The 25,252-nt window shown below is 48.5% G+C and overlaps 5 protein-coding genes and 1 long non-coding RNA gene across 6 annotated transcripts; 4 read left to right on the top strand and 2 right to left on the bottom strand.

The window, feature by feature from the left end:
• Positions 1–1,881: 1,881 nt before the first annotated feature.
• LOC136474592 (uncharacterized) lies at positions 1,882–2,726 on the top strand. Its single transcript, XM_066472156.1, has 2 exons — positions 1,882–2,289; positions 2,420–2,726. The coding sequence occupies exons 1-2, from the start codon at positions 2,021–2,023 to the stop codon at positions 2,592–2,594; spliced, it is 444 nt and encodes a 147-aa protein (XP_066328253.1). The 5' UTR covers positions 1,882–2,020; the 3' UTR covers positions 2,595–2,726.
• A 3,905-nt stretch (positions 2,727–6,631) lies between these two features.
• On the top strand, positions 6,632–8,680 carry LOC136470501 (uncharacterized). The gene is made up of 5 exons (XM_066468332.1): positions 6,632–6,803; positions 7,161–7,296; positions 7,561–7,912; positions 8,141–8,228; positions 8,325–8,680. The coding sequence occupies exons 1-5, from the start codon at positions 6,632–6,634 to the stop codon at positions 8,678–8,680; spliced, it is 1,104 nt and encodes a 367-aa protein (XP_066324429.1).
• A 2,659-nt stretch (positions 8,681–11,339) lies between these two features.
• LOC136474590 (FCS-Like Zinc finger 1-like) lies at positions 11,340–12,234 on the top strand. The gene is made up of 2 exons (XM_066472155.1): positions 11,340–11,711; positions 11,802–12,234. The coding sequence occupies exons 1-2, from the start codon at positions 11,620–11,622 to the stop codon at positions 11,980–11,982; spliced, it is 273 nt and encodes a 90-aa protein (XP_066328252.1). The 5' UTR covers positions 11,340–11,619; the 3' UTR covers positions 11,983–12,234.
• LOC136474591 (uncharacterized) lies at positions 12,083–14,151 on the bottom strand. Its single transcript, XR_010762964.1, has 2 exons — positions 13,780–14,151; positions 12,083–12,935 (listed from the first exon to the last, which is right to left on the bottom strand). It is a non-coding gene; the product is annotated as an uncharacterized lncRNA (long non-coding RNA).
• Positions 14,152–18,546: 4,395 nt separating this feature from the next.
• Positions 18,547–22,846, top strand: LOC136474588 (uncharacterized). Its single transcript, XM_066472153.1, has 7 exons — positions 18,547–18,878; positions 19,685–19,831; positions 20,168–20,266; positions 20,906–21,097; positions 21,369–21,488; positions 21,895–21,966; positions 22,429–22,846. Exons 1-7 carry the CDS (start codon positions 18,579–18,581, stop codon positions 22,651–22,653), a joined length of 1,155 nt encoding a protein of 384 aa, XP_066328250.1. The 5' UTR covers positions 18,547–18,578; the 3' UTR covers positions 22,654–22,846.
• A 120-nt stretch (positions 22,847–22,966) lies between these two features.
• Positions 22,967–24,397, bottom strand: LOC136474589 (F-box protein SKIP31-like). Its single transcript, XM_066472154.1, has 3 exons — positions 24,044–24,397; positions 23,483–23,642; positions 22,967–23,351 (listed from the first exon to the last, which is right to left on the bottom strand). Exons 1-3 carry the CDS (start codon positions 24,120–24,122, stop codon positions 23,132–23,134), a joined length of 459 nt encoding a protein of 152 aa, XP_066328251.1. The 5' UTR covers positions 24,123–24,397; the 3' UTR covers positions 22,967–23,131.
• Positions 24,398–25,252: the final 855 nt, after the last annotated feature.

Raw genomic sequence — 25,252 nt, 5'->3', positions numbered from 1 at the left:
ATAGTAATAGAAATACATGTACACAGTGAAGTAGGGGTACATGTTCTTGAATCCCAGTAGTTAAAAATCCTAATACACGATCTACAAAGAGGCAGAGAGAAGGGGAGTGAGGGGTTGCAGACCATCGAAGGCCGTAGTGGTCGAAGCAGTCGGAGTGATGGAAGCGCCGGCCGGGATCTCGTTCGCGGATGCCATCTGCGCGTCGGCAGCGACGTTCGGTGGAGAGAGGAGTCGGTGCAGTGAAGTGGTGGCGCAGTGGAGACGGTGGCGGCTTCCCGTCACTGGCTGCGCCCCTCTCGGATCGGGATGGGGAATATCGGTGGGGAGTCGCGGCTCAGGTGAACCTCGTATCGAGAGCTTGTCGGCCCCCACCTTTATTTATAGCGCAGTGTGACGGGGGCCCACCAACCATGTAGGGTTGGGAGCCCCCGATCAGGGCGCGAGAACAAGACCCAAAAGGCCGTTGGGCCTAACCACCTAACTGGTGGGAGATCAAACCTTGGTTCAGGCAGCAGCCCGCTGCGACGACGAAGCGGGAGCGGCAGTGGCAGAGCAGCAGCCCGCAGAGGATTCCCCTCTGGGCGCGGTGATCGGTCGAGCCAGCGTCGTCGTCGGAAACACGACGACCACGACGACGACATGTGGGCTTCAGAGTTTAATCATTGCGCATGAATCGAACTGATTCGCGCATGTCTCGACGCCTCCAGCTCAGCGCTTGTGGCCTCCAGCTACAGCTTGCTGTTTGCCAGCGAACAAGAGGGAGCAGCTTGAGCGCTTGAGGCCCAGGGGACGGATCGGAGTCCCTGTTGTGCCGGAGAAAGAACAGATCGTCTGCCGGTTTTTTTGTGCGGATTACCGCATTAGTACAGCTTTTTGTTCAGTTGCTCGGCGCAACCAAGCTCCACCATTCCGGTACCTACTATGATGAACAAATTCCAGAATACGAGCTGTGGTTTCCACATACGCAGTATCAGTTTGCAACAGACTACGGTAACAGCAGGTGCCATATTCTGGCAAACTCTGCAGCAACATGGTTTCAGGCTAGCTGAACGGACCGTGATTCTACGATACGCTGGACACAACCAAAATCGTACCATCGTCCCCTCGCATGTCACCTTCATGTCCAGGTCGAAAATACGTACAGTAGGTCGAAAGCACCTAGACGTATCATTCGTGCCTCTCTGGCATACTCATGATCTATCAGTGTGCCACTTCTTGTTTTCCGGCCCGGTAACCACACAGATGCGTCGATTGCGAAATGGACATCAGAGCATATATTACTAGAAAACGCCAATTATGCTGTTGCTGTTTTCTAGAAGCAGCGTGCACGGAACCATTTGCCCGTCGATGCTGGCTGGGGCGGTAATCGAACCATTTAGTACGTTGCCATCACATGGACTGCTACTCATTTGATTGCAACGTCAATGTGGTCATTCATGAATAAACACGATTGGTGCTGACAAGGGGCGTGGGGAAACAATGTAGTACTCGCTTGTCGCCCTGAGCCCCTGACTGCAATTTGTTGGGGTTTTTTTTCTTCCAGAGGCATCTGTTGTTTTCACTTTGTAATTTTGGTAGTGTGCGTGGTGTTCTGAGTTCTACCCATCGAGTCATAGAATGGGAAAAGCTCCTCAATTTCCATAGTGGTAACTATCTTTGGGTTGATGCAGCTAATAACTTTAAAACATACCACGACAGGTAAATGGAGCTGTATACCAGAGCACAAGGCACCTCTTGGCTGGCATGCCAGATTTAACCGCATGCATTCACCCGTGGTTCTCGCCAACCCTCCCCTGGCAACGACGAACCAAGGAAGCCAGCCAGATACGAGTTCGTTAATTAACCGCCATACCGTTACCATCTTGAGGCTGGTTTAAAACCGAGCCCCCCTCCGCCTCTCCTCTCTCCAAGCCAAGCCCAGCTGCCGTCCTGCGCCTCCGTTTGCGGCGTGACGACAGCTCCTGGACCGGCCCGCGCGCGCGTGCCATACGTGCCAGGGACGTACGACGCCGGCCGGCCGATGGAGTTCACGTCGTCCTACTTCCACGCCTTCGGCAACCCTGACTTCGCGGCGGTGTTCTCGGGCGGCAGCGCGCAGGCCCACCGCCCGCGGCGCTCCACCGACGGCGGCGCGAAGGCGGAGGACGGCAGGAGCCCCACATCGGCCACGCCGAGGCGCGCGCCGTCCATGTTCTGCGTCCCCGACACGGAGGCGGAGGAGCCCAACAGCTTCCTGGACGAGTGCACCCTCTGCCGCAAGGCGCTCTGCGGCGACATCTTCATGTACAGGTCGGTTGCACGCATGCATGCCTGCCTACGCGTATACTGATTGTTTGCGCCGATGAATTGAAGGAGAGGATTATTAATAAGCTAACACTCCGTGCGTGCGTATGCCGCCTCGATCGGTCGGATGGAGCAGAGGGGACACACCGTTCTGCAGCGACGATTGCAGGAGGGAGCAGATTGAGATGGACCGCATCAGGCACCGGAGGAAGAAGCAGCAGGCCCTCGTAGCGGCGCAGCAGCAGCAGCAGGCGGCGGCGATGGCGCAGAGGGACCAGTGTACGCAGCGGCAGCTTCAGCCACAGCACTAGACGGAGGAGCTCGCGGAAGCTTCTTCACATACACCGGTTCCGGGCTCGTCCCAACGTACCCAGGGAATGGCGAATGAATTCTTGCACGTTCCTAGTACTAGACAAGGATTCTCCTCGATCGTAAGGACAAGTAGCCACAACCCTTGTTTGCGTTTGTATGTATCCGACGCGAAGCAAAGAAGGGAGCGGAGGTTCTTTCGTGTCTTGCAATTACATGAGCAATCCAAGCCTAAAGCCTTGCTCGTTTTGTGTTTGACTCCTCAATCCTGATTAAAAATTGGGGCCATTGGAGCCACTGAACGAGCTCTTTTCTCTATCAAGTCCGTGCCTTTTGTAATTTTTTTAAGAATTGCAAATGACAAAAGATCTGCCGTTGCATTATTAAAAAAGAGAGAGATGATCTAGTTTACAAGAAGAAAATCAATAAAAAATGGAAACGCTTCTTTCCGCCCGCGCGTGCGACACTAGAAGAGGGCAGGGGCACCGCCTGCCGGGCAGGAGAAGCTTGAGATTAGCATAGCGGCGGTGGCAGAGGCGGTGGCGCGTTGCCAGAGCCCGGGAGGCGGTGGAGGCGGCGGCGCTCGCGCCGAGGACAAGATCAGGTTAGGGGTGCCCATGGCCAGGGTGACGACGCAACGTATCGGGCAGGGTGGGCCAACCACGAGGAAGCGTGAGGAAGAAAAATAGAAGATAACGCGTGAGAAAGAGGAGAGAAAGCGTGCAAGCGGGGTGTACTCCGCGTGCGTCCCGGTAGTAGAGTCCATAGAATTTATGACAATAACGAAAGTATCGTGAGAAAGTATTTCTAAACACAAATTCAATGCTATTACCACTATCATACTATAAAGGTTTTATATTACTTGGACTAATATTGGTTAAAGATAATACTCAATCCGTTTCAAATTACAAGACGTTTTAGCTTTTTCTAGATACATTGTCTTTACTCTGTATCTAGACATAATATATATCTAAGTGCATAGCAAAAGCTATGTATTTAGAAACGTCAAAACATCTTATAATTTCAAACGGAGGGAGTAACATTTGAATTTTGAATTTTGGAGACCGAAAGAGTACTTGCTTTCTGCCTGCTGGGCATGCCAGGACTGAATTGATCGGAGCAAGTGACAACGAAGCGCGAAGAAAATGCCGGGTCCCGAGAGGAATCCAGCCTTGCGATTCCGTCTCTGCATGTGGAACCAAACCGTGACCCGGGGGTTGAGGAATCCAGGAGGACACAGTTTGAAGCGGTCTTCGATCTCGTCAGTCGTCACATTTCTGTTTGATTTACACCTGCCAGCTGCAGTCTTTCATCAGCCTAACCAACCACCAGTTCACCGCCTTTTGATGTGTTACTTTGAGCTGAAGTAGGGTGACTGACTGATGCTAATTTGGCTGCTAGTTTAGGCGGTAACAGTCATGGCAGTCGATGCGTATATAACGTCCAATGAGCCGCCGAAACGAACACTGTGAATGCCGCTCGTACAAGTCAACGAGTCCAACCCATCAACCATGCATGCAAAAGCACTGCCACAGAAAGATCCTCGCCTCCTTGGGCCTCGGTTAGTTCGCGAAAATTTTTGGAAAATGGTACTGTAGCACTTTGTTGTTATTTAGTAATTAGTGTCAATCATAGTCTAATTAGGTTTAAAAGATTCGTCTCGTGAATTTCGTCTAAACTATGTAATTAGTTTTATTTTTATTTATATTTAATGCTTCATGCATGCGTCCAAAGATTCGATGTGACGGGAAATCTTGAAAAATTTTGCAAACCAAGGGGAACTAAACAGCACCTTGGAGAAGTGCCAGAGAAGTGACGCCCCATGCCGTGGATGGCCGGTCCTGATCGAGGGACTCGTGGGTCAAGGTCTTCTCAGGGTTTCGGGAATTCAGTTCAGGGCACCGTGCAAAGCATTCAGTGGCCCGGTGCAGCGCTTTCCGTGTGTAGGCCGGTTGATGCTTCGGTGCGACTAGTCAGGCAAATGCCTCCCACCCTTCGCTGGATCGTAAAGTCTCTTGGGGTCCATGTGGCACCGAACGCCGACGAATCTGTGCCTCTCTTCCCGCTCAAGTGTGGTGCCGCACTGCCGCCAGATGTCCTCCCAAAAAATTCTCGAGCGAGTTGATGAATGAATCCCCAAATCCCCCATTGATACGGCAGGCGCATGTGGAAAATTTAAAAGGCGGCACGGCCTCCAACTCCAAGCTGAAACTATGCGAATGCATTCCTGTACCAGCTGCGCGATCGAGCTCTTCGAGGCAGGGCTGGAGATTCGCAGGCCAAAGAGAATCCTAGGGCGCGTTTGCGACCCTGGCCCAGAGGCCCGGCTGCGCCCGTGGACTGCAAGTTGCCATGTTTGTGGTCGATGGCCCGCAAACGAGCCTGGCTTCGCAGAGCAATACTCGACCTCTCCGCCTGGCTCTCTGGAAACGACCGAAACCCTCGTTTCTTCGGAGCCGAGCTCGTCTGCGATGCACGCGGGCGATTTTGGGCGACGGCGGGGTGGCTCGCGCGGGCTCTGGCGGGAAGGGGAAACGTCTTCGCGCGCGTCCCCGCTCTCCGCTCCCGCTCTGGCCGCCGCGCGCGAAGCGAAATGGCGGCGATTTCGCCGGCCTTTATATGCGGGTTCCCACTCTCCACTCTCTCCTTCTTCCACTCGGTGCTTGCTCTTTCACCTCCCTCGTGAGAGACCGGCGGTGAGTTGTGGTGCGTGGCGGCGGCGGTGACCTCCGGCTGGTTGTGGGTTAGGTCACCGGCGCCGAGTTTCTTCGCCGCGTCCCCGCTCCGGCTGCTGCTGGGACTCCGTGGCAGCGGTGTTCCTCTTCTTCTCTGTCCGCATCTGCTTCGTCTTCTTCCCGATCTACATCCTCTACTTCCAGATCTGCCTCCTCTCTGTTGTTTGGACCCCGAGCCAAGGTGAAATCGACCCCCAATCTTCTTTTTTGTGGTGTTTCTTGAACCTATTAGGGTTTCTTGTTCGTTGCTGCTCATGATCTGTTAGGGTTTCATACTTGTTATACTGCTTCATGCTCCTATTAGGGTTACTTGTACCTTGCTGTTCTTGATCTGTTGGGCTCGTGATCTGTTAGGGTTGTTGATCTGTTTCAGATTTGTATTGTACCTTGCTGTTCATAACTGTTTGATGCAGTTGTTAGTGTTACTTGTACCTTGCTGTTCTTGATCTGTTAGGGATGTTGATCTGTTTCTGATTACTATTGCTCTGAGTTTTTTGTTCCATCATTGGTCGATGATGCTGTCCACATAGTACTGGGAAGCATCACATACAAGATGCAGCCGTGCTTTTGTTTGTATGCATTCATTTCATATTCATGTTGATGCCTAGCAGGGTACATTAAGCTGAAATCATGTTACATTTTTACATGCTTGTAGATGGATCTGTCTTTGAGCCGTGACATGCTGTGTAGGAAGGCAGCTGCCTTGACTGTTGTTATGGTTACCTTTGTATCCACTAGGCTAAAAAGGAAAACCCCTGAACCTGAAACCCCACTGCCTGATCCTATATCACTGGCCCAGATTAGGGATGAAAATGAACAGCATAGACAGAGAACACTGAGAATGATATACAATTCCACTGATTCAGAGTGTATTTCTATGATTAGGATGAAGAGAGTTGCTTTTTTTAAGTTAGTGAGAACTTTTAGAGAGGGGAGTCTTGTCACTGATAGGGAGGGGGTGTCAGTAGAAGAGCAGGTTGCCATGTTTTTACATATTGTAGGGCACAATCAAAGATTTAGGGTTGTCCACCAGTCCTTTAGGAGGTCCATCCAAACTGTCCACAAGCACTTTCATCAGGTGTTGTATGTTGTGGGTGAGCTTAGGAATGAAATGATAAAGCCAGCTAGCACTACTACTCACCCAAAGATTCTTGGAAGCCATACATGGAATCTATATTTTAAGGTAATTGTATACCTTGGGTTCATTAGTTACATTAGACCTGTTGCAATGACTGACACATGCTTTTTAGGATGTCATTGGCTTTATAGATGGCACTCATTTTCTAGCAAGGGTTCCTAGGCGCATGCAACAAGCTTTTAGGGGTAGGAAAAAGGATCCCACCCAAAATGTGATGGTAGCTGTGAATTGTGATCTGAAATTCACTTATGTCCTGGCTGGCTGGGAGGGCTCTGCCCATGATGTAACTGTTTTGGCAGATGCTGTAGCCAGGGAAGATGGCTTGAGTTTGCCAGAAGGTAATTGCACACCAACACTAATTACATATTCCATGACCTATTAACACATACTCTCACAGTAGATGTCTTGTGTAGGTAAAATGTTCTTGGTAGATGCTGGGTATGCATGCAAAAATGGTTTCCTACCTTCCTACAGGGGGGTTAGGTACCATTTGTCTGAGTATGGCCCAAGGAACAGACCCACCAATGCAAGGGAGTTCTACAACCTTAGGCACTCATCACTTAGAGTGACTGTGGAGAGGGCTATAGGTGCACTGAAGGGCAGGTTTAGGATCTTGGACAATAAACCCTTCCACAAGTATAGGACACAAGTGAAGCTTGTAGTTGCCTGTGCCATTTTGCATAACTGGATCCTAGGTTTTGGCATTGATGAAGTAGTGCCTGATGAGAAAGGTTTCACTACTTCTGCTGATCCAACCAACCTACCCCCAGCCCATCTGGACCAAGACTCTGTTGACATGGCTGAAATAAGGGATGCTATTTGCAATGCTATGTGGGAAGGGAGGGGAACAAACACTAGTTGATGTAATATGTTCTTGAATTTAGTTTCTGTACCCTGCTATGGAACTCATGTGTGTGTCATGGTGATGTAATAATTTGGTGGACAAAGCTGAGACCAATTTTATGCTTCATTCATTCTATTCTTGAAATATTCTGTTCTTCATGATCTATCAGTCTGTGGTTAGTTCATACAACTGTTAATATTGTTGTCGGTCTGTTCTTGACTAATTCTGTTGTTGATTTCATTACATGCCAGTCCTAGGATGGATTCAGGTGCATTTGAGGGTGGGTTTGTTGCTGGTACTTCAGTGATGGAGCAGCTCATCAATGGTGGTTCTGCCCCTGTTGTAGCTGGTGCTGGTGCTAGTGCTGCTGCCCCTGTTGCAGCTGGTGCTGGTGCTGCTCCAGGTGCAGCAAACCCTGTTGATGTTGCTGCTCCTGTAGCTGGGAATGGGGCTGTGAGGGCAATGAGGTGGACCAACACCACCTCTGGCTTTGTGCTAAGGAGGATGGTTGTCCTTGTTAGTGATGGTAGCAGGCTTGAGAAGGTTTTCAAGGACAAAGATGTGAATTCTGTGGCCAAAGCTCTCAAGCAGTTCTGTGGAGAGGTTGTTAGCCCAACTTAAGTGTACAACCACTTGAGGAAGTGGAGGCAGAAATGGGCTAGGGTGAGCAAGTTGAAGGACCTTAGTGCTGCTCTTTGGGATGACCAGACTCATGCTATCATGCTTGAGCAAGAGCACTACCTGGGCCACTGTAAGGTAGCAGTTTGATCTCGTCTTTGCCTTGACTACCTACATTTGCCTTTCTTAAACTACATTTGCCCAACTCTGCAGGACCATCCTAAAGATGCAGAGTTTCTTAACTGCCCTATTAGGTTCTACACTGAGATGGAGGCTATCTTTGCTAATGCCATAGCCACAGGCAAGTTTGCACTTGGGTCTAGTGAAGCCTTAGGGCAGAACTAGGCTGACAGTGTTGGTGCCAAGGCTGATGGTCCTCCTTTGACCCACACCATAGTTCCCAGTGAACAGGGAGGGGATAGCAAGGTCACTGAACTACTTCCTACCTCCTCAGCTGCTGGCCCAAAGAGGAAGAGAGGGAACTTCTCTGAGGAGGAGATGCACATGCTGACTAACATGTCAGATGCTGTGAATAATGTGGCCAATGCTCTTAGGGAGACTGGACCTGCCCATGTTGATGCCAATCTATACCTTGCTGTGATGGAGATGCCTGGCTTCAGTGAGGAGGCACTTATTGTTGCCTACACCTTCCTCCTGGACAACAAGGCCCAAGGCAGAGGCTTTGTGAACATGAGTGATGCCCACAGGGCCCTTTGGCTTAGGACCTTCCTGGCAAAAAACTACTATATGTAGTTCCACTACACATGAAGGGCTAGAAGGCTAGGAGGGGGTTGACTGTAGAGATGTATAGTTCCTCCACCCCCTTCACCCACTCTCTCTTCTTTTGACAACAGGACCTTTTGTGCAGTCTGCTTGTTCTTTTGACACCTGACCTTGATGGTGTAGTTTACCTAGGAGGGTGGCTAACAATAGGCAAGGATTTGGGAACATTTGAGCCCTTGGCTGTTGGGCTGAACTTGGTATTGTAAGAAACTTATTTGTAGCCTCTGTTGGCTACTTTTTATTTGATAACTAGTTGTCTATTTTTGTTGTTTATGTCTCTGGTGGTAACTGTGGGATTTAAAGGCCTATGATGTCTAAAACAAACTTGAGGTGACTACCTTATTCTTGTTTTGATGGTTTTGTTGTTGTGCTTTCTTCTTTATTTGCCTATCCTTCCATTCTACACTTATGCTCAGTTGTACTCCACAGCAACAATATCCTCTTGTGATGGCTGATGGCAGTGAGTGCAACTGTTGTTTATTTGCCTCTTTATTTGGTTCTTACAATTCTTGGTAGCCACCAATGACTAAACAAGGAAAATAACAGCTGAGGCTAATTTTTTTATCAAGTTACCGATGATGTTCACCATCATTCAAACTGAATGGTCGACTGAGGCATGACATTCAGACCACTTACATGTTCTACATTTGGTTGGTTTCAGAGAATGCCTCCCTGCTATGTGGTCTTTGAAGGGAAGAAACCTGGGATTTATTTTACATGGTATGAGTGTGCTAAGCAAGTGCTTAGGGAAGAAGGGGCTATCTATCAGAAGTACAACAACTATGATGATGCTCTTAGAGATTTTAATGCAAGGGTACCTCAAGAACCCTTGCTGTTACCAATTCATGCCCCTCATGGGGATGCATCAGCATCCCATGAACTGGTGACATGTCAAAGTTCTGAAATCTATCCTCATTCACCTAGGCTGCAAGGCTTCTTGTTTATGGTTGTAGTTGGTTTGTCACTCAAGCTATTCATGTGCCACAGCTGTTGTTTTAATTAGGCCGATGATGACACAATAGGATGACTGCATTAGCTGGCTACATGCTTTCTGTTAACTTGTTGCCCTTCTCGGCTTGCCAAACTGTTAAATGTTGTATTTTGGCCAATGATGACACAATAGATCGATGCATTAGCTAGCTACATATCATTTTGCTGTCTCTTATCTGTTTCTGTGAACTTTTTCGTTTGTTGGCTTCAAAACTTGACTGGCCCATGCTTCTGTCCTTCTTTACTGACTTTGATTATCCCATGTAGCCAGTAATGCCATGAATTGTTAAATTAGCATGTCTGAGGCCAACTATTTTATGCTGAAACTTTGATTTGTTGTTGTAACGGTTATGGAAGAGCAACCTCATTCTCCTTTCATTCATGTCCATTTCTGTTTGTTGTTATGGGCATGGCCGACCACAGCCAAATGACAAACACTATCTCGGTGTGGTAGTTGGTGGCGGTTAGCCTCTCAGCCTGGCTGCCTATTCGATGACAAACACAGCCTCGCCTGAGCTAGGCTCACTGGGTACACAGACACAAACAAGAGCTGTTGCACCACTTGGGGCAGGTCTGCCCAGGCCTGGGCCAGTTGGGCTGCCCAGGCCGGCCAGGTACAGGGTCGCAAACACGTTACTAGACTTCATTTTCGGCGCCGGTCGGTTTCTAGTCTCGTATAAGGATGGCAACAGATCGGGTTTGGGGCGGATATCCGCGGGTTTTGAGTTCTGCGGGTTCGGGTTTGGGGATGATTTTTCACCCACGGTTTTTGGGTTCGGGGCCCGAAACCAATCGGATTCGGTTTCGGATTTGGTTTTCCACCCGTGGATATCCAATGAATATCCGAAATAAATCATTTGGAATTAAAACTCATGTTTTATAATATACTAATAATAATTTGTTTACTTAGATTATTAAATTTATTTAAAGTTGACTTATGAAAATATTTATTATTTGTTGCCTCTGGTTTATACATGTGAATATGTGTATATATATCCGCGGGTTTCGGGTATCCATTCGGGTTTCGGGTATCCGTTCGGGTTTCGGGTATCCGCGGGTTTGGTTTTGGTGATGGATTTCCACCCGAATCGGTTTTCGGGGTGGATTCGGATTTCGATTTCGGATTTCGGTTTTGGATGCACGAAGACTCCACCTGATCCGAACCCGACCCGTTGCCATCGTTAGTCTCGTAAGTCCGGCTGATGACTGAAACGAACGACCGAACATGTTGTTTGTACGCGTGCATTGCACGGCTGTTGTGATCCCACGGACGGACACGACCACACGAGGCAGATGGTATGGCTACTTGACGAGAAGATTCCTCGCGAGTCCGCCGAGTCGTCGTCACCTCCCCAACAGGCGAGGACCCGTCCAGATCTCGCTGGCAAGTGGGCCAACTACTGCAAGGGGCCCGCGCGACACCGAGACAGTTCTGCCGAGAAAGCTGGAGCGCAGCAAGTGGACGAATCGTGAGCGTGGGACCCGCGGATTCGCCACCCCGGTCCCCGGCCGTGACCAGCGCGCCGGCCTCCAGCACCTCCACGCATGCTGACGGGTGGGCCCAGAACGACCTCCACGCGGTTCCTTCGTCCTGGCTGCTGCTGCTGCCTCCGGCATTATTAAACGGCAGCAGCTTCCCCCCCGCCTTGCCTTGCCTCCCCACCAAGCATCATCACGCATTTGTTGACGCGGACGCGCGTGGAAGCAAGCGTCGGTGGCAGCAGAATCGCAGGGGGCGGGGGAACAGCACGGGACGATTTTGCAGCTGCAGCCTGCTCAGGCGAGGAGGAAGAGAGCCCCCAATCGTCTCGCCGGGTGTCGTGCGGCGGTGCGGGCGCGGCCGCGCGCGTGGAGCCGGATCCGGATTGCTCGCTAGCCGGAGGCGGTGCTCGGGGCAACAGAGATCGATCCATCCATCCATGGGAGGAGCGGGGCACAGCGTGCATTTCTTGGACGCGTGCTTCCTCTGCCGGAAGCCGCTCGCCAGCAACCGCGACATCTTCATGTACAGGTACCGGCACCGCTATTTCTCCCTCCCTTCATTCCCCTGTTGTTTCCGAAACGGCGCCCTCACCAGCCATGCATGCATGCCGGCGAACAGAGGCGACACGGCGTTCTGCAGCGACGAGTGCAGGAGCGCGCAGATGGCGGCGGACGAAGCGGCGGAGAGGAGGAAGGCCAGGGCCAAGGCGGTGACACATGGGACCCTGCCCGCCAGGGAAGCGGAAGGCCCACCACAGGAGCGCGGCAAGGTCCGGGCCGGCTCCATCCAGGCCCTGTAACCAAAGTTCTCAGCTCAAGGATCTCAAGGAGATCGAGTCTGTCTGCCTGCGCACGAGACGGAGACGCGCCACCGGAGGTCGTCAGTTTCGTGTACACGGGTTTGTGTTTTTTTTTTTTTGAAAACCCTTGGGGATCATCCGCTGGCGTGTTGGTTCTTGGTTGCAATGTTGCATTGCTTGGTGGTCTGGTCCATGTATACTGCACGTACGTATGCATAGCATTATTAGTTAGTCTATCTACAAGAAGGAAATAATCAATCAATAAAGATGGCTAGTGCAACATTGCGTGATGTGGAGACGCTGTATGTACATTGCTTTAAGAAATGTTGATCCGTCTCTATCTGTACGTATGGTTATTATTATCGCGTGTAAGAAAGTTTGGAGCTACGTCACCGCGCCGGTGTCGTGTGGTCATTTGATGCAACCGGACAGAGCGGGGGCAGGTGGTGGCTAGCTGGAGACACGTCACACTGCGATGCTCACAGGAATACTGACCAGTGTGATGCTAGTGCTTATTTATACTTGTCAAATAAATGGGTGGTCTATCAATTTACACTCTAGTTTTATTTAGGTCTATTAACTTTGAAAGTGGATTTTTGGATCATAAATTTTTAAAATAGTTCGTTGCATGTCGATACCAATTTATTTAACCTTAAATCTAACGTACATTTACAGAAAACCCCCTAACTTTCTTTATCTTCTACGCGCTCACCCTTCCTGCTCAACGGTCAACGCACCGAGGGAGAGAATAATGGCGCACGCCAGCAGGTGAGCACACGCGGCCGAGTGCGGCGCGAGCACGTGAAGCTGCGCGCGCCGTCGGAGGACTTGTGGATGGGGAGCAGGATGAGGTTGGCCTTCCGGCTGTGCGCCAGCGAGCACACGTAGTGGTGCATCGAGCTGAAGGGCGCCTGCGCCACGTACGGGCTCACCGTCACCGCCCCCGACGCCGCCTGCCGAATTTTTTACTATTTGACCCTTTTTTCGAAAGTTTCTCTCAAATAGACTCCTGGCGGAAACAATTCCAGAAATGGACCCTTGGCTCGGCGCCAGAGTGACTGGCGCCGAGCTCAGCGCCACGGTCACTGGCGCCGAGGTCCTGGGCACGGGAAAATGGCCTGCCAGGGGCTCGGCGCCAGAGTGACATCTGCATTTAACCCAACCTGCACTTCTTCCCCGAGCTGACTTTTGGCTAAGTCCCTAAATTTACCATAAGATGGGTAACTTAGAATTTGGCCAAGTCTTTAAATTTATCATGAGATGGACATGCTGAAATTTGTGGGACAAACATATGCAAAAATGGCTGATGTGCTTGCTAACCATCGGCCTCACCAAACGTAGACCTCCAAAGGGCATGGTCAACCCTTCTGTTCTGCTCGTGCATCAATCGACCCAATCGACCCTTCTGTTCTGCTTGCTAACCATACGTTTGGTAAATTTAAAGACTTAGCCAAAATTTTATATATCCATCTCACGGTAAATTTAGGGACTTAGCCAAAATTCTAAGTTGCCGGTGATTGTGAGGTAGAGTGAAGTGGCGAGAAAAAAACCCAAGACGGAGGAGAAATAAGAGAAAAAACGCTCGGAGAAGAAGTGCAGGCTGGGTTAAATGCAGGTGGCTCGGCGCCATTCAGACTGGCGCCGAGCCCCTGGCAGGGCATTTTCCCGTGCCCAGGACCTCGGCGCCAGTGACCGTGGCGCCGAGCCAAGGGTCCATTTCTGGAATTGTTTCCGCCAGGGGTCTATTTGAGAGAAACTTTCGAAAAAAGGGCCAAATAGTAAAAAGTTCGGCGCCGCCTGCTGCTCGAAGTACCGGAACGTTTTCACGATGCGGTCCGACGGCGTCGGGTTGCCGCCGCTGTTGGATGACCTCGTGCTCTTCCGGTGGGGCTTCAGCACGGATGCGGCGCGACCGACGAGCTCCGTGCGTTGGAGCACGATGAGCGACATGGGCGAGTCACGGGAGGAGCGCGGCGATGAAGTTGGGCACCGGGCCGTGGAGCCGGTTCAGGAATAGGTTTAGCAGCCGGAGCGAGGTGAGCGACGCCAGCGAGCGAGGGACCTCGCCCGTGAGCACGTTGTTGGAGAGGTCCAGCGCGGTGAGCGGCGTGAGGTTGCCGAGCTCCGGCGGGATGGGCCCGGAGAGCTGGTTCGTGTGGAGGAACAGCGTGTCGAGCGACGTGAGCGCGCCGAGCTACGTGGGTTCCCGCCCCCGTGAGGCTGCAGTTGGAGACGTCCAACACGGTGAGGCTGTGCAGCGCGCTGAGCGCCGGCGGGATGCCGCCGTCGAACACGTTGTAGGACCCCAGGTAGAGCTCCCAAAGCGTGGTGAGGTTGCCGAGCTCCGGCGGGATGCGGCCCTGCAGGTTGTTACCATTGAGGGACAGGTACTCCACCACGGGCATCGCGCCGTACGCCGCCGGGATCTCGCTCGTGAAGTAGTTGCCGCCGAGGTCCAGGTACCGGAGCCTCGACAGTCCCGCGACGCCAAGCGGGAGTGGGGACGAGAAGTTGTTATCGTAGGCGTCCAGCACCTCGAGCGCGGGAAGCGACGCCAAGTCCTAGCCGCCATCGAGGTCGAGCCCGCCGCTCAGCTGGTTCCCGGACACGTTGACGTGGCGCAGCGCCAGGAGCGGCGACGCGATGGTGACGGCGCCCACGATGCCGTTCCCGGCCAGCGAGAGGCTCTCGAGAGCGCCGAGCCTCGTCACGCGGACCGAGACGGGCGCCGCGCCGCTGGCGGACACGTTCATGTTGGCGATGTCGACGGCGACCACACGCCCGGCCGCGCCGCACCGGACGCCCGTCCAGGCGCACACCGACAAGATCGTCACCAGCGGCCGATCGACGTTCGGCGACCACGTCAGAAGATAAAAAAGGCAGGGGTTTTCTGCAAATGTACTTTGGATTTAAGGTTAAATAAATAGTTATGGACATGTATCGAATCATTTTAAAAGTTTATGGACCCAAAAACCCACTTTCAAAGTTGATGGACCTAAGTGAACCACCATGCATTTAACTCTATTTATATTTTGGACGTGCACTACAGTTTTGACTTAACCGTTCAGACACCATCATCCTTCCATTTTCAATCCATTCGGCTCGTGCAAACAGACTACGTGGACCAATCTGATCACTAATGAATTAACCGATTGCTATTAACAAATGGGGCATCACTTGGTTCACTGGCCATCCCCGAACCAGACTTGCTGGAGCCAATTTCAGTCCGTTTAGTTGGCTGAATATACCTCCTAGCCAGACTCTAGCAAGTCACTCGGGTGTCTTGGCCGGCTAAAAAAACACAGGAGTCAGGCGTTTTTCTAGAGCCAGGCCCGAGCCAGCCCAGTGCTGGTTCTCCTCACCGCCCCGCCCCTCACCTACCGGCCGGCAACACCGCACGCAAAGGAGGACGAATCGTGGCGGCAGCCTCCTTGGCCACGCCCCGCTCCTCGGCCTGGGGACATCATGCATAACTGTCCCGTTCGCTGGTCTGAAATTTGGCTGAAACTGGCTGAAAAATATTGTTCCAGCTGAATTGTTGTGAGAGAAAAATATTGTTCTGGCTAAAAAAAGAAGTCGAACAAGTCGAATATGGGGTAAGCCGAACAGGGCCGTATGTCTTTAAGTTTGTACAGCATTGCATCGATCTCTTGACATTATGCGGTCATTATGCCGTTCTCGGAGGTCACAGGAGCAAGGTTTTTACTTTGTGAGTGAAAACATGGTGTAGAATTACTGAGTGAACTTAATTGCAAAACAAGGAATGTGACTTGTGCGACGAAATGCCTCAAACGGATAACATTACCAATTCGTAGAAGAGGTGACCATATCAAAAACAAACCAGATAGCCAAACACACTCTGAGACTAGCCAGACCTACATAGTAGAAAGCACAGACAACCAAAAAGCCAGAAAATTGGCTTGGTGGGAGCAGGCGGCTAAGCCAGGCTCCGTTTGCTGGTCTGAATTTTAGCTGAAACTGGCTGAAAAACACTATTCTAACTGAATTATTAAAAAAAGGCAGACCCAGTGCCGGAGGCTCCCACATGAGTGGGGTCTGGGGAAGGGAAAAACCGAGGCAAGCCTTCCCCCGCAAATCTGCGGAGAGGCCACTTCGAACCCACGACCTGGTGACTCAGTGAGACAGCTCTCACCACTGCACCAGGCCTGCCCTTCTCTAGCTCAATTATTATGAGACAAAAATATTATTCCAATTAAAAAAATAAGCCGAAACCAGCTAACCAAACGCGCCTCGGGCAAAACAGAGCAGGGCCCGCTGTTACATTCTTGATTCTTGCGTCGCATCATCAGCTGTTCATTAACCGGGAGGGACCGCCAAACGCATCACAGGCGCCCGCCCGTGCACGCCGAGTTGCCGACATGCATGCTGGCGAGCGTACACATGCCCTTGGCGCAGCACGCTCGGGTGCATGATTAATCGGAGAAAAGGAGACGTGCGACCTGCCGAGATCGAGCCATATGCTCGATTGGTCACACACGACGAGACCCCGAGCGGCCGGGCGCCGGTCGGTGCCGCCGTGCCGGTGCACTGGCTCCAGCTGCTCCACTAAAGAAAAGGTGGCAGCGGCAGTGGCAGAAACAGTGGCTAGCAGGCGGAATCAGTGGTCACCCGTCAGTCCGTCGCCGTCAATATCGTTTGCCTTTCAGCCTGTTCGGCTGGCTGCTGCTGCCGGCTGACAACTTACTGTAGCCGACACCTAGGCCAGCCTAGATCTCGGACTGTAGCACACGCACAGTGTCGGAGTATCAGCCGGGCAGGCGAGAAAAGGGAAGCGGTATACGACAAAAAATCGAAGTCACTGGTGGGATAACGAATCGTGGATAGTTGAATCCGAATCAGAAATCAGAAAGTTTTGATCCATCAAGTCAGTTTGTGCGTATCTCAGCAGTTAGCCTGATACATTGGTCATCAAAGTAATCAGGAGTCACACGATCGCGAAAAAGTTACGAGTGTTGCATGAATGAGTCTCATACATTGTTTGGATCTTGGACGGTTGGACCCGAGTGACCTTAATTCGGAAAAAGTCTTCCTTAAACTATTGTCGTACTCTAATTTTGTCTTCTCAAAATCTAAAACCAAACATCTTACCGTTTGATTTGGATTCTCAAAACCCCTCAAATTATCTTTCTTTGGAGTAGGTTTGAAGGCAGTTTTGTTCTTTTTTAGTTAAAAACTTTGGTAAGTACTTGATAAGAATTTAAAGCACAAAAAATGTCTCTAAGATTTAAAAATTCAGAAAAAATCTAGAGATAGAATGGGTTACGATAAATCCAAATAAAAACATCTAAATCTCATAAAAACATATTTAGAAACTTCAAAAATTAAGCTCTAGGAAAACAGGAAAGTTTCTAGAAAACTCTCAAATATTTTAATTGATGTATATGTATAAACATGTTTTAAAACTTTGCTCGACAAAAATATGAAATACACATACATTAATATTGAATGCATAGTTTTTTTTGCGAATATGCATCAGTGCTGGTTGCGTATTATGTTTTTTATTGCTAAAGTTTTTAAAACACGTTTAAATGTCAATTAGAATGTTATATATATATATATATATTGTTATTTTTTCATTTTTCTAGAGTTAAATATTTTTTTTGAAGCATCTCGAGATATTTTCATGAGCTCTAAAAATATTTTGATTTCGTGTTCCAAACTTTTTCTAAGATTTTGGTTGAATTTTTTAGAGATATTTTTTGTGTTTTAAAGATCTTGTCAAGTATTTATTGAATTTCTTCAATAAAAAGACAAACAACCTTCAAAACCACTCCAAATCAGGAAAGAAAAGTAATTTAAATGGTCTTGACAGTAAGATGTGTTTTAGAGTTCAAGGAGAAAAATCATAATACGATGACAGTCCAAAAAGGTGGGATAGATTTTTCCCACCTAATTTCAGCTTCATGTCAAGGACGAACAGATCATGCACCTTCATGATAATGGGGGTGGACCTCAGCTTCATGTCAAGGCCGAACAGATCATGCACCTTCATGTAAATGGGTTGTACGTATTTTTTTTAGGGGAATGTAAATGGGTTGGGTGGACCTCATATCTTAAGCCCATTTACAACAAGGCACGAAATTGATGAGAATATAGGCCTTATTTGAATCTCATGTTGGGTTGTTATGCTCGGACACTTTTTTGGGCCGGGTAATGCTGGCTTTCACGAATTTCTTTTTGCATAAGCTTTAGACAACCTGATTTTGCTTTTTCTTGTAAATAAATGACATGGGAACACATTAGCAATGCAGAAATGGCGACATGCAAAATCAACTGAACACTTTCTTCTAAGAATTAAGCAGTACACCTTTGCTTTTTTAGCTAATTTCTTTGTCAAATTGAGCAGAAGAAATGCCTAACTCAGTGATAGAATATCATCTTTTTTATTTGTTTCGAAATATACAATATTTCCATGCGCTGCAGCTCTATTGCAAACAGTGAGACATTTGCATTAGTAATACTGTAATAAAAATAAACAAATAAATAAACGGGAGCACATCAAAATAGCACATAGCGAAAAGCCCCTACAAAACCCTACCTCATCCCATCGCTCGCATTTCACGGGGAAGACTAGTATGCTCGCCGCCGCCTGTAGGCTGTCGCAGCGAGCCGTCACGTCTCCTCTCCTAGGCATCGCGCGATCCCAAATCCGAAACCCTTTCTCCACCATGGCGTCTCTCTCGCCGGCAGCCGCCTCGCCGAAGAGGCTGAGGGTCTACTCGTCCGCCGCCGCCGACGGCGACGGCGCGGGGAGCGGCAAGCGCGTGGGGACCCACAACGGCAGCTTCCACTGCGATGAGGCGCTTGGCTGCTTCCTCATCCGCCTCACCTCCCAGTTCGCCGGCGCCGACGTCGTCCGCACCCGCGACTCCCAGGTCACTTTCTCGCGGCTACCGGCTCGATTATCCTAGCATTCTTGCGTGCTCCCCCCCCAGTTTCATGTTTTTTTTAAAAAAAAAATAACTTCTCGAATGACTTTGGGGCGGTGACAGTGAGTGTTGGCTGGTTCTGAGGTCTGCATGCGAGCATTCATAGACTTTACATGTTGAGTGGACTGTCCACACGTCCCTAGATGCGAATTTATGTTGCTGAATGGTGTTGATATCTCCAAATTTCGTAAGCTCATGTGCAAAAATACCGTCAGAATAATCGATAAGGATGTTTTTTTCCCTCTCCCTAACACATCAGCTGTACCCATGCACTTGCTTAGGTGTTGATTGGTTTGAGGAATGGGGATCTTCTCACTTGTCACTTTTTTGTGCGGTTTGAGGAATGGATGGGTTGATCTATCACCACTTCATCCTCACAAGCTAATAATTTGTCCTCATAAGCTAATAATTAGTCGAGGCATGAGTTATGTATTGATTCCACCAAAATCCATTCCTTGAACCAAACACCCCCCTTAGATTTCATACCGCTATATTACAAGGTCTGAATTGAAACCTTAGAAATTTAGTGAATGTGTGTACTTCGTCCTGTCACCTGGGACATAAATTCAACCTGTCTATTTTGCTAAATGGGTCGATTGGTTTAATACACTGTTGAATTGCCTTCGCACACATGGTAAATAATCCATTTGTTCATTACCTAAAGTCTATTGTTGGTATATAAGTGCAATAATAAGGCTGCATCCTGCAACTGCACTCATGTGTTTACCTCCATTTCTTGAACTTCGATATAGATCCTTGATACATTGGATGCTGTTCTTGATGTTGGGGGTGTCTATGATCCCAGTCGGCATCGCTATGATCATCACCAGAAGGGCTTCAGTGAGGTTTTTGGACATGGATTCAACACAAAACTTAGCAGTGCTGGACTTGTCTACAAGGTACTTCCCATGGACAATGCTAATTTTGAATTTCTTTCTACAAAGTTCCATTGCCCTCAGCAATAACACTTACATATAATCCTCCGAGAAGTAAGATTTTGTTATGAAGTTAAGTAACATCTGCTGTTGGGTTTTCAACTGCGCCACACCACCTGGTGGATCCTTGACGGGACGCACAGCTTTTATTTTGTATGCACAGCATTGCCTTGATGTGCTAAGTTATTGAGGCTTACAAGTTGCACATTGGAGATTGTTATTAGTATTCTTGTAGTTGTTTTATCTTCATTTCTGACAGAAATGGAATGCTTATAGTTGAAACTTGCTCTAATTTTGCAGCATTTTGGTAAGGAGATAATTGCAAAGGAGCTTGGGGTTAATGAAGATCATGAAGATGTTCACCGTTTGTATCTCTCGATATATAAAAGCTTTGTTGAGGTGTGAATCTGATTACTTGACAGTGTAGTTTTTTTGGGTGTATCATGAGATTCATGAGTAAACGTCTAAGCTAATCCTTGTTCTGTCTTTTTAATTTGTTTAATAAAAAATTGGTGACTGTCATCAACCCCAAGCTTTTATCTGACATTGGCTACTGGGAAATTTTATGGTAGCATCCATTTGCTTATTGAGGCTTTAGATTATATTTTCTCCCACCTTCTGCATTCATTCTTGTGGTTGGATCTTATGAATGGAAGAAACACCAGCAGATATGCTTTCTCATTGTTGGGAAATTGTGGGCTTAGTAATTAATTTTTGATGAATTCAATGTAAAACACGCATCATCTGTTTATGCACATATGTCTATTGAAGTCCCACTTAGAATAAACTTTTTTAGCTTATTCAGGTGACGAGATTTATCGACTTCTTCAGTCCAAAAGGAAGTGTTAATGAACCAATTATACAATTCATTAGTTGCCTTCTTCGATTACCACTTTAACTAACTTCAATCCCTCGACCATCTTTTGACATCAATCTTGTTTGAGACACATCTAGCACTGTTTTTCTCTTCCATGTTTATGAGTTCTTTTAATTTTTGTTCGATGTGCTAAAGTACCCAATACCTTGGTCATGTTACAGGCACTTGATGCGATTGACAACGGAATCAATCAATATGACACAGATCAACCACCAAAGTATGTGAACAGTACACACTTGTCTTCACGCCTTGGACGCCTTAATCCGGACTGGACTGATCCAGACCAGTCACCTGAGAAGGAGAATGCAGCATTTGAACAGGCAATGATACTAGCTGGAAGTGAATTTATGGAGGTATTTGACATTTTTGACTCATGCCTTAGTGCCATATTGTGTTAAGTTCATTCACTGCATAGGAATTAGTAGATTATGTGTTTTCTCTCGCTCCACTTCTTATATGATAATATTATCTGTCTGGTTATGTCCATCTGAGTGGCTTAGTAGATTATGTGGTATGTTTGCTATCACTCCTTTTTTTATATGACAATAGTATCTGTCTTGGTTGATTGTGTGTTTGCTATCGCTCCTCTTTTGTTATGACAATATTATCCATCTTCATTGCCAGAGTGTTCGCTTCCATGTTAAATCATGGTTACCGGCAAGGTCTATTGTCCTGGAGTGTTTGTTATCAAGAGGAAATATTGACCCAAGTGGAGAAATCATGGTTTTGGATAGATTCTGCCCGGTAAAGTAAAGTCTTGACCTTTTTGTGTTATATCAAAATGAATCTCACCAATATCCACAACTCAATTTTTCGGCTTGGTTTCTAAATTCAAAGGAAGCCATGAATGGTATGCTTGTCTGGTTGTTTTATTTTACCATCTTTCATGTGCATGATATTTTGTGATGTCGACCTGAGATCATGTGCTCTTGTGTTGTGAAAATAGACATTTGAAAATCGTTGCACCCCCTAAAAGGGAAAATACATGGTTTGTGCTTTAGGTACCATCTTCAAACTTGGGCTGACCTATGTTTGGTGATTGTAACAAGCTATTTAATTTAGTCATTATATCTTTGAACTTGCTTATCAAAGTGCTTTGATTGACTGCCATATCGAACATGTAAGCTGACCATTTATCCTACAACAACAGTGGAAACTTCATCTATTTGAGCTTGAAGAGGAGCTGAAGACTGATCCTCTGACCAAGTATGTGCTGTATCAGGTAAGAGTCTTCCCTTCTCAGACTACAATTCAGCATGAATTTCATGATGCTTCTTAGTTCGCATGCTATTGAAAGACAAACATGATGCAATTTGTAGCAGTCTATGCTGTAACCCTGAAATGATTTGTTTCTCGGCCACTAAAGGAAAGCAGGCTTTTGTATACTTACTTTTTTACTGGTTCCTGACCGTTCAAGTGTATACTCGTTTCTGTTGGTAGCTGACTACTCTTATTTAAGTGTACACTTTTTTTTTACTTGTTGCTGAATTCCCCAACATTTTGTATTCTCTGATCTAATAGCTCCATATTCAATCTCATAAGCAAGGTAACATCTCCTTTGTTATGTCCGAACTGATAAAATTTTAAATTGCTTCCGTAGATTTTTTAGCCTTGTTATTTACCTTTTCTTCTCAAAACCCAATATCATTGCAACATGTATTTGATTTTCACTGCTTAATTGCAGGATGAGAGGAGCAAGAGTTGGCGAGTCCAAGCAGTCGGAGTTGCTCCTGACAGGTTCGAGAGCCGAAAGGCTCTGCCAGAGAAGTGGAGGGGCATGAGAGATGACGAACTTTCTGCAGAAACCGGCATTCCTGGTTGTGTGTTTGTCCATATGAGTGGCTTCATTGGGGGCAACAAGACCTATGAGGGAGCATTGGAAATGGCAAGAGCTGCTCTGAAATGCTGATTCAACCAAAGCATCTTACCAGTAACAGTCTACCCATGTTACCATTGTCTCAATAAACACATCAGCAACACAGGATGCAATTGCGCCTTGGCCCATGTGATTGACGCATAGTTGTAGCTGACATTGATTCTTACATTGATCTTCTGTTATCCTCATCTTACAGACGAGCTCGATTGATCTTTGTTTCGTGCAACTCATCCGTATCTCAAGCATGTTTTTATTTTTGCAGTATTCATTTGTGGCCCGGTAGAGTCTTTGTGTGCGCATTGACAGACAAAAATGAATGCAAACAAAGGTTGTGACTCGAATTATAATTTCAGGTTGACGTAAACATGATGCTCAACTTACATGAATTGAAGGTGAGATGCTAACATGTAGTATAGCAACACTATGCACGAGCTATGCAAATTAACAACAGTCATACAAGCGTTGAACAATGTGCTGATGGTCAGGGGCACAGGTTAGCACATGTTCAGGTTCAGGCCTTGACACGTTTGGCGTCCGCACAGGCTTTCTCCAGATCCCCAAGGAAGAACAGGATCCGGTTGGATATCTGCCGGTGCTCGTCCCCAGCGTCCTGCTGCGGCGCGTTCTTGCCGCAGTCGCCGTCCGTGTCCTGGCGGGAGCCCAAGTACCTCTGGATCTCGCCCTGGTAGATCAGGTAGTAGTCCTTCCCTTCCCTGATGATCCTGACACCCCTGAGAAAGAACGCGGCTCGGTCACACTCACAGGCCAAATAAAGGAGACGGCTCAACTGTTGCTCGACATGGCGATTGCCAATTGGCAACATCGGAAGCAGTGGAACAGATAGGTGAGGTGAGTCGCTTACAGTCCGTATCGGTCGCACCGGTCCTGCACGACGAAGACGTCCTTCCAAGACTTGGAGCCCTCCGGCGCGTAGAACGCTGCGGCGTCTGCTCCCCACCTGTCGTTGAACAGCTTGCGCCACAGTTCATCGTCGGAGGTCAACGCACTCCATTTCCTGCAAACTGAGCCAGGAGCAGCATCGTAACTCACCAGAACAACATATCACTACCGTTGTACTACGGAGTACATGCTGTCTGCTGGTAGTATCAGCTATGAAGCTATCACTCGATGCAACGCCTGGAACGTTTTCAGGCTTCAGCTTGTACAGAACACAGGGTATACAACCGATCCGATTTGACAATCTAAGACTTGGAAGAGGTCTACAGAGATACACAATCAAAATCTGAATTGTCAACGGAAACCAAATATATACTAAATTGGACATTAAGAATTCCGACAACGGGAAGTTCAGAATTACAGAGAAACTGAAATTGCATTTTTCGGGGGGGAAAAAAGACACAGCAATTTCAATACTCGTGCTTCCAATTCCACATTGGGATGCGATAATTTTGAGGCGTCAAACCTTGGGGAGCAGAAGCGAGGGACTGGTGATCCAGGAGGTGGAAGATCTTGAGGCACAGTTCTCTAGGCAACCCATCCATGTCTGAATTCTCCTCGAGGCTTTCCCGGTTATATTATAGCGATGCGGCTCCTCCGTCCCGAATTCTCGCACTCACCAAGAAGCTGTGGCGGAGACTCGAAAGCTCTGTTTCTCTTCTACCATGCGACTGCTCCTCGGCCTTCCAGATCCGGAGCTGAAGGTGAAGAGCTCGAGGGACGAGGGGTGGACGACGAGTGGAGAGGAGAGGGGATGAGAACATGCGGGAAGGAGAAGCAAGCAAAGTTCGTTGGCCCCCGCCGGTGGTTAGATGCAGCCAACGGCTTTGCCGCTTGCGGTCCCTTTGGCTTTGCGGCTTTGTCTCTCTAATCGGCGGCGTGCCTGAGATGAGAGTAACGTGGAGAACGTTCGCTGCTGACACGTCGGTCCCGAGGTAGTCAAGCGGCGCATGGCCGGACGGTCGGAGACGGGGGTGCGTGCGCGTCCGCCCAGGTGACAGTTCCGTGCGTCGCAAGAGGCATGAGCGGAGCGGCGCTGGATTGACTCCTCGCACCACCTGGCAGTGTCCCGTCTCACGTGCGTCCCGGGCATTACGCTCCAAGGCTCCTCCAACCCGAAGGAGGTCTCCGCCTTCGCGGTTGAAGTTTCCGCCTGCGTGGCTGACTCGCTCGATCACGGCGTCTCATCTTTAAGCCCTCGCCTCAGCGTCGGCCGCCGGGCCGTCGGATCTCTCGTAAGGATTCCTTACTGCATGGTGCTTTCAAAGGTGATTGATATGAGTTTCTCGTTCGAATATATCAATTCCTCTTAATCAAGTTTCAGTCATCAATCAAAGAGACTTCGCGTGTTTTTTTTTTAATGCGATTTACAGCCATTGCTTTGGTTCCGTTTTGGTGATTAATGCATTTTGTTTCTACTGTATTGGAATCAGCGGAAGGGCGTTGCGGAGGACGCACGGGGGGAGGTCAGAGGTGAGCATTGGAGGTATGCATATATTCCCTGGATATGCATGGAAATATTCTGGTCCTTCATTTTCATTATACTTCCTGCTCTTCGATCATCTGATGCTCAGAAAACGAGTTCCTTAATCCTTATAAATTGTTCCTCTTCCCTTGTATACTCAGGCACCTCCAGTTTAGTGGTGGAACATAATGCTTGGAGTGTGATTCTGAT

This window comes from Miscanthus floridulus, chromosome 8, assembly GCF_019320115.1.
Source record: "Miscanthus floridulus cultivar M001 chromosome 8, ASM1932011v1, whole genome shotgun sequence".
Taxonomy (NCBI): Eukaryota; Viridiplantae; Streptophyta; class Magnoliopsida; order Poales; family Poaceae; genus Miscanthus; species Miscanthus floridulus.
Note: the sequence above shows the minus strand (reverse complement) of the source record. Positions and strands in the feature narration are given on the sequence as shown.

What these genes read in the sequence shown, in the direction of transcription:
- LOC136474589 (XM_066472154.1), bottom strand. Translation starts at nt 24,122, where the DNA reads ATGGATGGGTTGCCTAGAGAACTGTGCCTCAAGATCTTCCACCTCCTG. An exon ending in CCTCGCTTCTGCTCCCCAAG is followed by an intron (nt 23,643 to 24,043) that starts GTTTGACGCCTC and finishes CTCCTGGCTCAG; the next exon opens with TTTGCAGGAAATGGAGTGCG. An exon ending in CGGTGCGACCGATACGGACT is followed by an intron (nt 23,352 to 23,482) that starts GTAAGCGACTCA and finishes GTTCTTTCTCAG; the next exon opens with GGGTGTCAGGATCATCAGGG.
- LOC136474588 (XM_066472153.1), top strand. Translation starts at nt 18,579, where the DNA reads ATGCTCGCCGCCGCCTGTAGGCTGTCGCAGCGAGCCGTCACGTCTCCT. An exon ending in GTGCTGGACTTGTCTACAAG is followed by an intron (nt 19,832 to 20,167) that starts GTACTTCCCATG and finishes CTAATTTTGCAG; the next exon opens with CATTTTGGTAAGGAGATAAT. An exon ending in CTGGAAGTGAATTTATGGAG is followed by an intron (nt 21,098 to 21,368) that starts GTATTTGACATT and finishes CTTCATTGCCAG; the next exon opens with AGTGTTCGCTTCCATGTTAA.
- LOC136474592 (XM_066472156.1), top strand. Translation starts at nt 2,021, where the DNA reads ATGGAGTTCACGTCGTCCTACTTCCACGCCTTCGGCAACCCTGACTTC. An exon ending in GGCGACATCTTCATGTACAG is followed by an intron (nt 2,290 to 2,419) that starts GTCGGTTGCACG and finishes CGGATGGAGCAG; the next exon opens with AGGGGACACACCGTTCTGCA.
- LOC136474590 (XM_066472155.1), top strand. Translation starts at nt 11,620, where the DNA reads ATGGGAGGAGCGGGGCACAGCGTGCATTTCTTGGACGCGTGCTTCCTC. An exon ending in CGCGACATCTTCATGTACAG is followed by an intron (nt 11,712 to 11,801) that starts GTACCGGCACCG and finishes GCCGGCGAACAG; the next exon opens with AGGCGACACGGCGTTCTGCA.
- LOC136470501 (XM_066468332.1), top strand. Translation starts at nt 6,632, where the DNA reads ATGCAACAAGCTTTTAGGGGTAGGAAAAAGGATCCCACCCAAAATGTG. An exon ending in GATGCTATTTGCAATGCTAT is followed by an intron (nt 7,297 to 7,560) that starts GTGGGAAGGGAG and finishes ATTACATGCCAG; the next exon opens with TCCTAGGATGGATTCAGGTG. An exon ending in TCAAGCAGTTCTGTGGAGAG is followed by an intron (nt 7,913 to 8,140) that starts GTTGTTAGCCCA and finishes CCAACTCTGCAG; the next exon opens with GACCATCCTAAAGATGCAGA.